General features: G+C 43.9%; 1 protein-coding gene across 2 annotated transcripts in view; it reads left to right on the top strand.

Annotated features, from left to right (window-relative positions):
• The window catches only part of NME8 (NME/NM23 family member 8), a 55,621-nt gene that overhangs the window by 15,894 nt on the left and 26,607 nt on the right, over window positions 1-13,120 (top strand). The window contains exons 2-6 of one of the 2 annotated variants that reach the window (XM_084857855.1): window positions 920-960; window positions 1,053-1,110; window positions 3,454-3,560; window positions 3,906-3,977; window positions 5,963-6,079. In XM_084857855.1, the coding sequence (XP_084713981.1) occupies window positions 928-960; window positions 1,053-1,110; window positions 3,454-3,560; window positions 3,906-3,977; window positions 5,963-6,079 (387 nt within the window). In that variant the 5' untranslated portion in view covers window positions 920-927. Of the gene's footprint in view, window positions 1-919; window positions 961-1,052; window positions 1,111-3,453; window positions 3,561-3,905; window positions 3,978-5,962; window positions 6,080-6,141; window positions 12,696-13,120 lie in introns of those variants that run through there. The other variant, XM_084857856.1, reaches the window with a different exon arrangement.

The following is a 13,120-nucleotide window of genomic DNA, read 5'->3' as shown; positions in this document are numbered from 1 at the left end:
AGCCTATGTCTCACACACACACACACACACACACACACACCATGAATACAAGGGTAGACAGATGAGTGAAAAAAGTAAACATATGTAGATAAAACAGTGATTAATACAAATAAGCTGAAAATCACTGCTAAGGGATAAAAGGCTCTGTAACATATGCATGTTAGATTAATGTATGTATTTTCATTGTTAAATGTGATCCAGGTAAGTTAGGGATAATAATGTGTCAGAGAGTGAGTGAAAGATGGGAGGGGCCTGTGTGTGTGAGAGAGAGAGGATTCTGAGGTTATAAAAGGAATGAGCTGATGGTTAGTCAGAGAGGGTTTAGGGATTGAAGAAGCAACGCCTAGGTAGTGGGGTTTGTGTATAGGATTTTAGATGGGGTAGAGTAGGTAGGGAAGTTAGGACCAAGTATTAATGAATAATAATAACATATAACTCTTATTGTGTTAAATACATTTTTATTTGTTTGTTTTTTAAAAATCCAAATTCCCACATATTCTTTGATTTTACGCTGTTTTTATTATACCTATTTCCTGGTTATTTCTCCTCTAGTGGGTTGAGAGAGCCAACTGAGCATATTGAGTTTCTCTGGAACCTGGAAAGGGTAAAGGGGCTGAAGCTTGTGGGACAGTGGGTACAGCTGTCCCAAAGCTGTCCCAAAGCTTCCTCCTCAGAAGCTGGGGAAAGGTGGAACCCCAGGCAGGAATACCACGGGCTCCATTTTGACTGACTGAAAAAGCTGCAAAAATGGCCATGAAACTTATAAATTATCCCATTTACTGGGTTTGTTTACAGTATCTGTTGCCAATGAATATAGCCACAAATGTTTATCAACTAAGTGAACAGCAATCAGTATTGAATTAAGAACAGTATCTGTCTCAATTTCAACTGGATATTTGTTACATTTGCACAATCATAGGGAATAAGATGGCAAGCAAGAAGAAAGAAGTTCAGCTACAGGTAGAAATCTTGCCTTTACACTTTATTATTCAACTGTTAGTTGGAAAACCTAGATTTTAGAGCTAACAAATTCTACATATGCTTTACTTTAGACAATAATACTCAATGAAACACAATGGGAAGAGATGTTGCTGAATAAAGGTCTAACAGGTACCTCCTCCCACCCTCCTAATTTTCTTCTTATATATAGTGAAGTGAATGTTGCACATGCATGTCAGTTTTTTATTTTGCATACCCAGCACAGTGCACTTACAAGTGTGCACACCATATAACTTTATTGGATGGCAGGTCCTCTCACACACACAATCTGACACACCAAAATTCGTGATGTGATTTTTACTGTTCAGAACTTATTTCATGTAAGCACCCCAACTCAAGGCTGGATCACTAATTCCTGTGGTTCTGGCCCCATTGGTACCAATGGAGGTGATTTCTTTCCAGTATAAGGAGCAGCTTTAAAGGAGTGGCTTTTGTCAGGACCACAGCAGGGGAGGAAAGGGTTAAACACCCCCTCCCCACCGCTGTGATCCCAATAATTATTAGCACTCCCAACAGCTGCTATTTGTGTTTTTGAAAAATGTGCCTGTTAATGCAAAGACACATTTAACATCACATCTAGCTGGGCCCTCAAGCCCAGGAAGCATCTGAACTTCAGCAGGGCTCTTGGTTCGAACCCAACCAAATGCTAACCATGCATCACCATATGTGGGGCAGAGTGAAACAAGAAAGGCTTCCGACTGCCAAGAAATACACCAGTTCTTAGAACAATAAGGAGCAACCAGGCAGTAACTGCCTTCATCAGTGGTGGGGTTGCTGTTATGGCATATGGTGGCTCCTGGAATAGGTCTGCTCGTTAGTATTAATTATTATGGGGACTGTACCAGGAGCTATACCTGTCCATCCATGGGGGAGGAAAGGTGAAGGGAAGTACTCTGGATTCTTGACTGTTAGTCACAGCCTTACAGGGCCTGGGGTGAAGGGGAACACTGCTTGACCATACAGAGTCAAGCCTCTACTTGCAGGTAGGTAAGTATAAATGGATGCTGGGGAAACATAAGATATTGAGGCAGACATTAACAGCATGTGCCTCAGGGGAACATAGTATTAAGGGGGAAGGAAAAGCTTGGGTCAGTCCTGTGCCAGCTCTACAGGAGGAGTCCTCAGAACCTTCTGATGCAGTGCTTAAAGTCCAAGGAAGGTGGTCTGGTGGGAAAAGGCTCCACCATGGAGGGCGTCCTGGCAAAACTGGCCTGGTCAGGGCCCCATGCACTGTTTCTGTGAGGTGAGTAGGTAGATGCCTCTGCTCTGTTTCGAGCCTCCTCTCCCATCCCTCCAGCTGCCTCCTCCTGAAAGTACTTTATTCTGATAGACCCAGAAGCTTTGTTCTGTGGCCCCATCCTCCCTGCTGTCTCTTGAAATGGCTGCTACCAGTAGCAGTGGTTTGGTGTCATGCCATGGTTGGATCAGACTGGGCATTAGGGCAAATTAAGAAGAAAAGTCTAATGACAAGGTCAGGCAGAGAGGCGTCACTCCAGCAAGAGGGCAGTTCAGGGAAGGAGTAGTCAATAAAGAGACAATGGTGAAGCACAGTATTACCAGGCAGGAGGGAGAGTTCCAAGAAGTAGAGTCAAGCAGGAGTCCAATAGTCAGTAGCACAGAGATTCAGTCACAGAGCAAGGTCAGGGAAACAAAGATTCAAAGCACTAGCGATGGTGCTAAGGCATTGTTTCCAGCAACTAGTACATTCCAGCTTGAACCCTATATGCTGGAGCTTCCAGAGCCCCACCCAGGACTCAACTGCATCACATTAGGGGCTTTGTATGAAGTACTCCTTGTGAGGAGGGCTCTACTCTCAGGGAGTCCTTTACTGATGGGGCACCTTCCTTAGCAAGTAGGCACTCCTTCATCTGGCCACCCTCCTAGCCCAAATGTTAAGGCACTGGCATTCTCAGGGGCCAGGTGGTGGCTCAGCATTTCTCTCTGCCTCAGAAGCTGTGTTCTCTGCCTCTCAAAGAGGCAGATCTGAAGGCATCACCCCTCAGGCTCCAGGACTATCTTGGGTAGTGCCATGGTCCTCCAAGGTCACCTGTTCCCTGGAGACAACTGGCTCCGAAGGTTCAGATGTTCCTCTGATGATGATTCCTCCAGTGGAGGCAAGACACCTGGAACCATGACACTTAGTTGTGATTAGCCCAGCTATGTGGTGCCCACCGTGCCTGTGGAGCAGGATGCCATGGCCAGAGCCAAACGTACTGAGCCACTGGATTGGCTAGTAAGGTGTTCCAGTGGACTGGGTTAACACCAGGTGACCATGCAGCTCCTCCCCTATCATTTGTGAACTTTTCCCTGGAAGCTGATGCAAGTGTGATTTTGACACAGATATATGCCCATATTTTAAGGGTATTTCCTCCCCCATAAAAGTAGAAAATTTTTTAACGCATCTAAAAAAAATGCATTTCCTTTAGAGGTTTTGTTTGTGTGTATGTTTTTCAGTAGTAGATGTTTATCAGGCCTGGTGTGGACCTTGCAAAGCCGTGGTGAACTTATTCAGAAAATTAAAAAACGAATATGGTGATGATGATCTTCTGCATTTTGCTGTGGTAAGGATCTAAATATCAAACCTCCTCTTGCCAAATATTTTACAGAAATGCATTTTTTGCTATTCACTTTTTAATTGAAATTTCAGTAAAATGCTGAAGAATACATGTTGATGTATAATCATTCTTTTATTGATATGGAGAACTACCTCAGCTGGTAGAGACATTTTGTTGCCACATATTAACAGCCATTGCTTACTCATAAAGGAGGGGCAGAGGAAGGAAAGAATAATATATGAACTTTATCCTTCTTAAAAGGCAAATAGTTCATCTACAAGCAGTAATGCAAAAGATCCAAGCCTTCAGAATCTGTAATATTCAGAAATATCTGTATGTCCTTCATTCAAGGCAGAAGCTGATAACATTGTGTCTCTGCTCCCATTTAAAGACAAATGTGAACCTGCTTTTGTCTTCTGTGTGGTAAGTGCACACTGGTTGTTTTTTGGTTTTGTTTCTTTGCCAACCAATTCTAAATTAATTTTTCAGATTGAAAACAGCTATATCACTGAAGTTTGATTTATATTTAAAATTCTTGACTACAGTTGGCACCACTAACAATCTAGTAATACATGTGCAGTACATAGAAATAAGTATGTAATTGCACAGTCTTCTGCAAGGTCACGAAGCAAGTAAATTGCATGCCAAGAATTTCAAGGGATTTGGAATCCCCCAGAACATGCATCTACACAAGATTCTATATGACAGTGCTTACTCATGTGAACTTCTTTCTAATGTCCTGATCTCATTTTCCACAACCAATGACTTGTCTGGCCTGCTGTCATTTCCTGCAAACTATATTTTCTACAAATTTAGGCTGTCATCCTGGGAGTTTTTTCTGCTAGCTTCTGCAGGAAAGTTCAAAACAGAGAAGGTTTCAGGCAAGCCCGCCCCCGCACACAGTGGCTTGAATACAGATTTCGTCATACTTAAGAGTAACTCATTGAAATGGATGGAACTTAAGTTAGTCATGACTACCTTAATTCTCATCGATTTCACTGGATCTACTCTAAATATGACTAAATCTGGATCCAACTTGTTCGTTGTTCTGTGATCTTTTATACCTGTGGCTATAAGGCTGCACAATTTAATCAATTACTTGATTATATTATACTTATCACTGAAAATCATTTTGTTGTTTGAAAAAGCACCTCCAATTAATGCAAGAACTATACAAATACTTTTTTTAAAAAACAAAGGATCAGGAACAGGTGTGCAAGTATCCTCACAGAGCACCAACAGGTGCCAAAGCTTACGCAGAAAAAGCATTTTCTCCTGTGTGTGGAAGAGGGGGGAATGCCTCTTCTAACATAGTGCCTGCCATCTGCTGGTGCTACATGATGATGCAAAGTCAGGCACCAATATCATAATGCAATGATCATGAGGGCTGGCTCCACGGCCATTACGCTCTGTGAAAGAGACTTGACCCTTCTCTACCATCCCCAATGTTCTCCCCACCCACAGACTCCACTCTAGTTTGCACAGGCAAATTCAAATGTTAATTAATTGAATGTATGGATTAGATCCAGTGCCAGCTCCAAATTTTTGAGAGCCCTTCGACAAGACATCCACAATGGGAGCCCTCAACCTTATCACCACCATTGTCAGCAGCTGCTAGTGTTCCTCATCCTCTCTCTCATTATTTCTACCACTTGTTTTCTTGACAGGCAGAGAGCCGGTGGGCAAGTAGGCAGTGGCATTTAGTGCTGTTCTTTCTTGCCACCACCATTGTCTGGGCCAGAGTGAGAGGCAAGTGAACAATGGTGAAGAAGAAGAGCAACTCAAAGGGGTTCTTATCAGTGGGACCCTGCTGAGATGTGTATCCTTGGCGGGTGCCCAACCATGCCTACCCTTGATGCCAGCCCTGATTGGATTCAGACTACGTTAGTTGGACTTGGGTCACATTAAAATCAATGGAACAATGGAACAAGGCATAACTAACTTTTCACATTGTGAAAAGCTGCCTTGAGCATCATTTTGTGGTGGAAAGGCAGGCATTAATTCATATTAATGAATTAATTTCAATGGGACAGAAGTTCAGTTAATTTTCATTGCAATTCTGTACATGTTTACTCAGAAGTTAGCCCCACTGAGTTCAATGGGGCTTACTCCCAAGTCAATGTATATAGGATTGCAGCCTTAGTCTGGATCCAACTCTATATGACTAATCAAGGTATTGCTCAGGTGATGGTCCTAGCTGTAGATCATTATTCTGCTTTCATTGTCAAATCTTCTGAAAACTTTCTCTTGTCCCTGTGAAATGCAGGCTGTTAGACGCAAATGAAGCATATGTAACAAAACATTTGAGTCTGGAAAAGATATGAGGTTAGGAGCCAATTCAACCTATAAAACAAAACTATGAGATCTTCATGAGTGTAGTGATTAATTTTGGCTATATTTGTTTACAGAATGGCAAGATGATAGATCTGGTAAGAGGCGCAAATGGACCTCTTCTAAGTAGAAAAGTTATAGAGATAATAGAACAAGAGAGAAAAATCACAGCAGGAGAAGTACCAAGACCAGAGGTAACACAGCCACGTCTTAGAATAAGGTGTTTGTTTGTTTTTTTGTAAAACATGTGCTTGCTTGCTTTCAGTGGCAGCTGGTGCTCATTGGGGCTGGTGGGGCAGAAGGCAGGGCAGATACTCAATAGTCAACTGAGATTGTCGGAGGAGGGCAGCACAACAGAAGGTCATGTGTGACAATCTGCAGCTACATGTCGTTCATTGGAGCAAATGAACAGTTGTGGGGGGATTTCTCTGCCACAAGTGGGTGGGGGAGAGGCAGAGGGTCGCCGCCCTATTCGCCCCAAATATAGAGCTGCCTCTGCTTGCTTTCTCTTATGTGCCATATTGTGCCTTATTGCTCATAGGGTTTTTCCTTCCTTTGTATGCATTCCTAGTTTCATCTGCTTGAAATTGCTGCCTATCCTTATTATATGGTTTCATTACATACTTATTGATATTCTACCACTCCACCCACGATCATGGCATTTCTACCTTACAAATGAGTGGGGCTAATGCAGGCAGGGATCTTTGAAGATTAAATGTAGTGCTTAAGAAGCTCAAGGGGAAATTCACTTGAAGACCCTCGTTCATGAGGCTTAAGGGAGAATGGCCAACTGGATTGTGACCTAAGGTAATTAGCTTGCATGTAGTTCCTAACCTGATTTGGGCATAAGAATAGGAGGCCGAGGTTGCCCTTAAGTAGCACAATTCTAATAACATTAGATACATTCACATCCCACTGAACTCTGTTAGATGCACAATCCTAGACATATTTCCTCTGAGGCCGGGGTCTCCAGCATGGTACCTGGACATACCCAATATGTCCGCGGGCACTTCTGGTGCCTGCCAGGCTCCCTTCACCTCCTGGTTTTTATTTTATGTAAAGTTTTAAAAACAATATCGTTTAAGTGCCATGCTGCAACGTGAAGTGCTGCCCTCCAGCACCATATTTGCTTGAGTTCAAAAGAGTGGTTTTTCGTTTTTGTTCTTTAGAGCTCAGACTCCACCTCTGCCTTGTACTTAGGTTCTTGAGCAAGTTACTTTTCTTTTAGTCTCACCAGTTTGCTTTCTGAGAAATGGGTGTTTTATGACTGGCAGCCATTTTATGAATGGGCAAGTCCCCCTGCCCCTGCCATGGGAGCTGTTTTGTGATATCGCCTGTAACTAGGGATGCTGGAGAAATCTGCTGCAGACTCCAATAAGGCCAGATTCCCAAGAATCCAACCTGCAGAATCCGCAGTAGGCCAGTCCCCCTTACCTGTGCATCCTTTGGATTTTACACAGGGCGGCTCTCTGGCTTTCTAAAAGGCAAGATAGGCTAATGGCACCTGCCATTAGCCTATCGTGGGAACATTACGGCTGTAATTGGTATATTTTACACCATTTGTGGCTGTAAAGCACTTCTACCTAAATTACAGCTGTAAACGGACACAATTTAGATAGAAGTAAGTGCTTTACAGTTGCAAATGGCATAAAGCTGTAATGTTCCCATGATAGGCGAATGGCAGCTGCCATTAGCCTATCTTGCCTTTTAGAAAGCCAGAGAGCCACCACATGAAATATGGTGGACACACCAGGACTCCAGGGAAATCTGCAGGGCCCCAAGCAGCCTGGATTTCCCCACAGTGGACTCTCCCCACCTCTGGACCAGACATTGGGGGGTTTGCCCACCTATGACAGTCTCTCAAAATTCCAAATGTGCTCATCGACCGAAAAAGTTGGGGACCTTTGCCCTAAAGTAAGTCCCTCCATGTTCAATGGGGCTTACTCCCAGGTCTGTATGCATAGAATTGCAGCCTTAGGCATGGAGTTAAATAAAGTCCCTTTGCGTGCCTATGAGTGCAGTCTTATGACATCTACTCAGCAGCAAGTCCCATAAAGTTCAATAGGGCTTACTCCCAAGTAAGTGGGTATAGTGGGCAGTATCCAGTACTGCCACTGCACTCCCAGTGTTTTTGTTGCGCTCGCGGGATCCACTGCTTGTTCAACAGGAACTAGCACTTCTTGCAGTAATCCCAGAAATGAATGGAAACGCTCATTTCCAGAACTGGACAGCTCAGCAGAGCTCCCTTCTGAAAGCTCCACTGACCTGCTCCATTATGGAAATGAGCATTTTACTCCTTTACAATCTCTGCAGGATCCACTAGTTTCCTGTTGCACTGAAGATGGGTTCCACTAGCACGTGAGCAGCATTGAATACTGCTCAGTAATCCCAGAAACCTGCAGAAACATTCATTTCCAGAAAAGGACAGCTCAACAAAGCTCCCTTCAGAAAGCTCCATTCTGACCTGCCCCATTCTGTTTCCAAGCACCCCAGGATCCTCTAGCTTCCTGTTGTGCTAGTGATAGGTTCCACTAGGGTGCTGACAGCATTGGATACTGCCCAGAATTACAGCCTCAGTCACATTCTGTGGAGGCATAAGGGTCACAATAGATGTGATATGTTTTAAATAAACTTAAAATCAGCCATAGGGAGCCCGGAACTGAATCAAAGCAGCAGCACTGAGGGAGGGGAAATCAACCCTTTCATCCAAATTTCTTGGGATTTTTACTGGGGTGAAAAAAGACAGTTACAATACCTGAGTTTTTCCACATCATGGCTCATAGCAGCTTTGGGGGATGGGATTTAGATTATGGAAACAGCATGGAGGGGGGAGTTAACCTCCCCTCCAGAATGTTACCCTGATCCAATTTTCTTTCCCCCCCCCCCCGTTGTTCTGAAGTTTAAAACATTGGGAGAGCCAATCACAGCTCTTTCATCAGATCTGTTTTGGCCCTCAGTTCAACTGAACTTAAATAGCAGCTGGTCTGTTAGTTACTTATAGGTTTGTTTGTTTTGAAGCATTTTAATTTATTATTTATTATTTTATTATTAACACTTATATGCCACCTTATTTGCTAAAAAGCCATCAACCTGTTCTCCATTTAACTTGCTGTTGAGCCAAAAAGGCTGCCCATGGGGCTTAGAAAACTGAATAATGAGACACTCCCTGCCTCTAGCCTTATAGTTTATAAGGCGCAGCATGAAAGGAAAAGGGATTGGGAGGAAGGGTGGAGGGTGAAAGAAGCAGAACAATTCTAATCTCCCAATACTGATGGCTGGAGGAGGTTAGGAGCACCATCACAGTGGGGTGGGTGCATGGGGCTCTACCTCCATGGAGGTCCCTACTGCACGAAGGTGAATAGACAGTTCTCACTGGTGATTCTCCCACTGATGGAAAGCCCCAAGATGGCCCTGGACTGGGCCCACCAGCTATGTCACCCTTGGAGCTACAGTAGGAAAACTGCAACAACAACAACAACAAGACCCACTTCACCAGGGAAAAATAGACACCCCACCTCCTTCTCACCTAGCCAGTGTGAGCCAGCAGTGCTCTTGACAAGGCAGTGAATCTGCCTTGTTGCTCTCCTGCCCCCAGTCTCATTTAGTATTGTTTTGCCCCATATAATGTTTCTATAAGGACTAGTTGGAATAGAAAGAGTTTAAGGAGAAGAGCCAACAGTTGCTGGTGTCTCAGCAGAGCTGATGGAATGGCCCTTCTTCCTTTCTCTCCATCTCTTCTACAGCCTGATGGCATCTTGCCAGTGGTGAGCAGCTTCCCATGATGCAACTCATAATTGATGTAGATATGAAAAATCTGTATTAGAGATATTGTTTCTTTCCTATGTTGTTTGAAAACATTTGAAAAACCTCTTCCACAACTGCCCCTTTGTAGAATGTATATTTGAATGAACACAGTTGGATTTTGATGTTGAAACCAAGCAATAGTCACCATGCAGACTTCTTCCTAATAGATAATAACATAATAACTTGTCAATAAAAGTTTGTGTGTGTGTGGGGGGGGGGGTTAGTTGCCAGACCTTGTGATTATAGAAGAGAAAGAATCAGATGAAGAACTTGAAGAGGAAGAAGCTGAAGGCAAGTGTTATTGTTAGATTCTTATATGCAACTAATTGAGGTAGAGAGCAAAACAATGGTATGCTTTGCATAAACAGGAAAGACAGTTTGAAAAGGTTTTCACTACTGCTTGCAGCAGTGCAGAGATGCTAGTGGCTCCAACAGTGAAGAGTATTTTCTTCCCCTCATGGCTGGCCCTGCCATTAGGCAGAGTGAGGCAGCTGCCTCAGGCAGCAGAAGTTAGGAGGTGGGGAGTGGGAAATGATTTTCTTTTTTCTTTTTCTTTTTTTGAGGGGTTATTTATTGTTTATTGAAAGGATTTTTTAAGTTTTTTTAAACAATAACAGACATCTCCCCTTCTTCCCATTTATACAGTTGATGGTACAAGACATATAGCAACAAGCCTCCATTTCCCATGGTTCCCTCTCCCCACCCTTAACATTGACTGGTGTTAAGCTCTGTCTCTTACATATTAAACCATTCACAGTTATCAACTTCACTTCTGCTAATTTGCCTATTATGGTTAGTTTGTTTTAAGAAAAAGAAAGAAAACAAAAGAACGGGGGTGGGAAGGGAAAAGGGGGGATTTGAAAAGAAAGGAAGATAAGAACAAATAAAACAGAGCATGGTACAGAGCGGTGGGTGGTGTGAGGGGGAGGAAAGTGGTTGGAGGACACAATTGTGTGTGCCACTCTGTGGGCAGGTTTGCATGACACAACAACTCACCCTGCTACGCAGAGTGGGTTATTTTTGGAACAACCCACGGTGCACGCTAGCAGCAGCATGCTCTATTTTATTTGTGATTATTCAACACTTCCATTCAACACTTCCCCAAGTTTCCAGCTCCTCCAGAGAAAGGTGATCTAGGTGCCTCCCCTTTTCACAGCTCCCATTCAGAGCAGTTACTGCCACAATGACTGCAAAAGGGAGCTGCAAAAAGTGGAAAGAACCTAGATCTTCCCTTTCTGGAATAGCTGGAGACTTGGGGAAGTGTTGAATGGAGGCAAGTCACTGACAAGTGTCAGTTCAACACTTAAAGCTTGCTAAGTGGCCGATCTTGTTCCCACCCCTTCTTTGGTGCACTTACTTTTCTGACCTGTCACTATCAATGGTGCACAGATCCGCCTATATGCAGTCTCCTCTTGTCAATTTCCTTGAATGTTCCCTATTGCAGTTCTTTCTCTTTGACAGCTGAAACATAGAAGGGCATTAACAAGGCAAGGCTATATATATTGGACAGCCATGAGTGCGCACTTGCACACCTCTGAAAGACCGACAAAGAAATGATTTAAAAAAAAAAAATACAGCTCCATTTGCACAAATTCCTGGGGCTGAAAAAATAATTTAAAAATTATTACAGCCTTATTTGCGGAAATTTCTGGGGCTGCATTTTTTTAAGGGGGTTGGTGAACAAGTGACAGCCCCTCCAAAGTGCTGTTTGGAGGAGGGAGCAGGTGAGATCATCATAGGTGGAGGAGGAGGCAGGCGAGACTGGGAAGAGTGGCAGTGGTTTTTGCTGGTCTTGCCGAGTGCCTCTGTGCCTCATTGGTGCAACCCACAAAGGCTTGGCTCTGCTGGGTTTAGAAGACCTGCCAACCCATCGTAGGTTGAACAACCCCAAGAACAAGCCATGGGTCATCAGGGTGGCTTGTTGCCCCCAAATAAGTCACCCTGCTAGAAGTGGTCTGGGTTCGGACGACACAACAAGCCACCATGGCTAGTTACCCCCCCCATGAGTTATCATGTCGTGCACACCCAGTCTGTCCTGTTCCCCTAAGCTAGCCTGCGGCCCTCAGGTGCACTGAACGATGCTCTGTTGTGGCCAGTGTTGAAGTAAGATTCAATTGCCAGATTCAACTTCTCTGTGTGGAACTTGGTGGGGGTGGGCATGATATTACCCTTTGCCTCAGGCATCAAAATGTCCTGTGCCAGTTATGATGCTGCCTTTGTGGCAGCACTGCTGTCAGCAGCATGCATTAGATCTCACCCTTCACTGCAAGGAAAAGCTTTCCTGTGCCTCATCAGGGCCGGTGCAGACCTGCCAGTCAGCACGGGGAGGCAAGCAACCTGCTTCAGGGTGTGCGATGAAGTAGAGGTAGATAAACCAAAGCACAAGTTGGTGTCTGAATGGTGCAGCAAGACTTCTTGTCAGTCTTCTCCAACTTGGGCCCCCCAGATGTGTTGGACTGCAGCTCCCATAATTCCCAGCCAGCATGGCCATTGGCCACACTGGGGCCTTCCAACACATCTGGAAGGGCCCAGGTTGAAGGAGGCTGTCTTAAATGTTGGCCCTAGTGGGGCACTTGGGGGGGGGGAGCATATGGGCTCTGCTTCAGTCAGCAGAATGTGGGCACCTGCAGCAATGAAAAACCAAACATGGGAAAGATTTCCCTGCTCTTATTAGACAAAAAGTATTTGCCTCTTAAGGCAAATCAGTTTACTGCATAAATATGTAATCATTTCCCTTTCATTTTGACATTGAAAACCTCTAGTATCAGAGAGCTGGGGAAAATAATAGCCTTTATGAAACTGGATCTCAGACATAGGTAGCAGATGTGTCTGTGCTTTTTAGAGTAACAAGCAGGGATCTCTTGAAAAAGAATATTTGATCACCTGTATATGGTAAGTAAATGTTATGTATATGGATGCTTGTTTTTAGAGGAGGAAAAATACACTGTTGTCATTATAAAACCTGATGCAGTTGCTGAAGAAAAAGTTGAAGAAATTAAACAAACGGTAAAGAAAACTTTTAATAATAATAATAATAATAATAATAAAACAACCATTCTTGTTTTAAACACTAGGATGGTAGAAATTTGCTAAGCTGGATCTACAGAACTTGGGACCCTTGAAGCTGAACACAGCCTATGAGCCATATATTGTTTGTGGTAGCCTCAGGCAGGCCACAAAGAGACGCACTGGGCCAGTTTGCACAATTGCCACACTCCTTATTTAAGCCATAGTGGGTTACAGTGCATGCTGGTGGCCATTTTGAATATTCAAACTGCAGTAGGTGGGGATGTGGGATGCTGGGAGTTCTATTCTGTTCAAACCCAACAGGATTCCACAGCATTTCCATTCCGGTAAGTGGTGGCAGACTGTGCCAGATTTTTTCGATTCCAGAAATATTTTGTGCATGGGGGGGGGGGGGTCTGCCATTT

Source organism: Heloderma suspectum, chromosome 5 (genome assembly GCF_057233095.1).
Source record: "Heloderma suspectum isolate Gila_16-S chromosome 5, 16-S_ref, whole genome shotgun sequence".
Classification (NCBI taxonomy): domain Eukaryota; kingdom Metazoa; phylum Chordata; class Lepidosauria; order Squamata; family Helodermatidae; genus Heloderma; species Heloderma suspectum.
The sequence above is the reverse complement of the archived record's forward strand: the minus strand, read 5'-3'. Positions and strand labels throughout refer to the sequence as shown.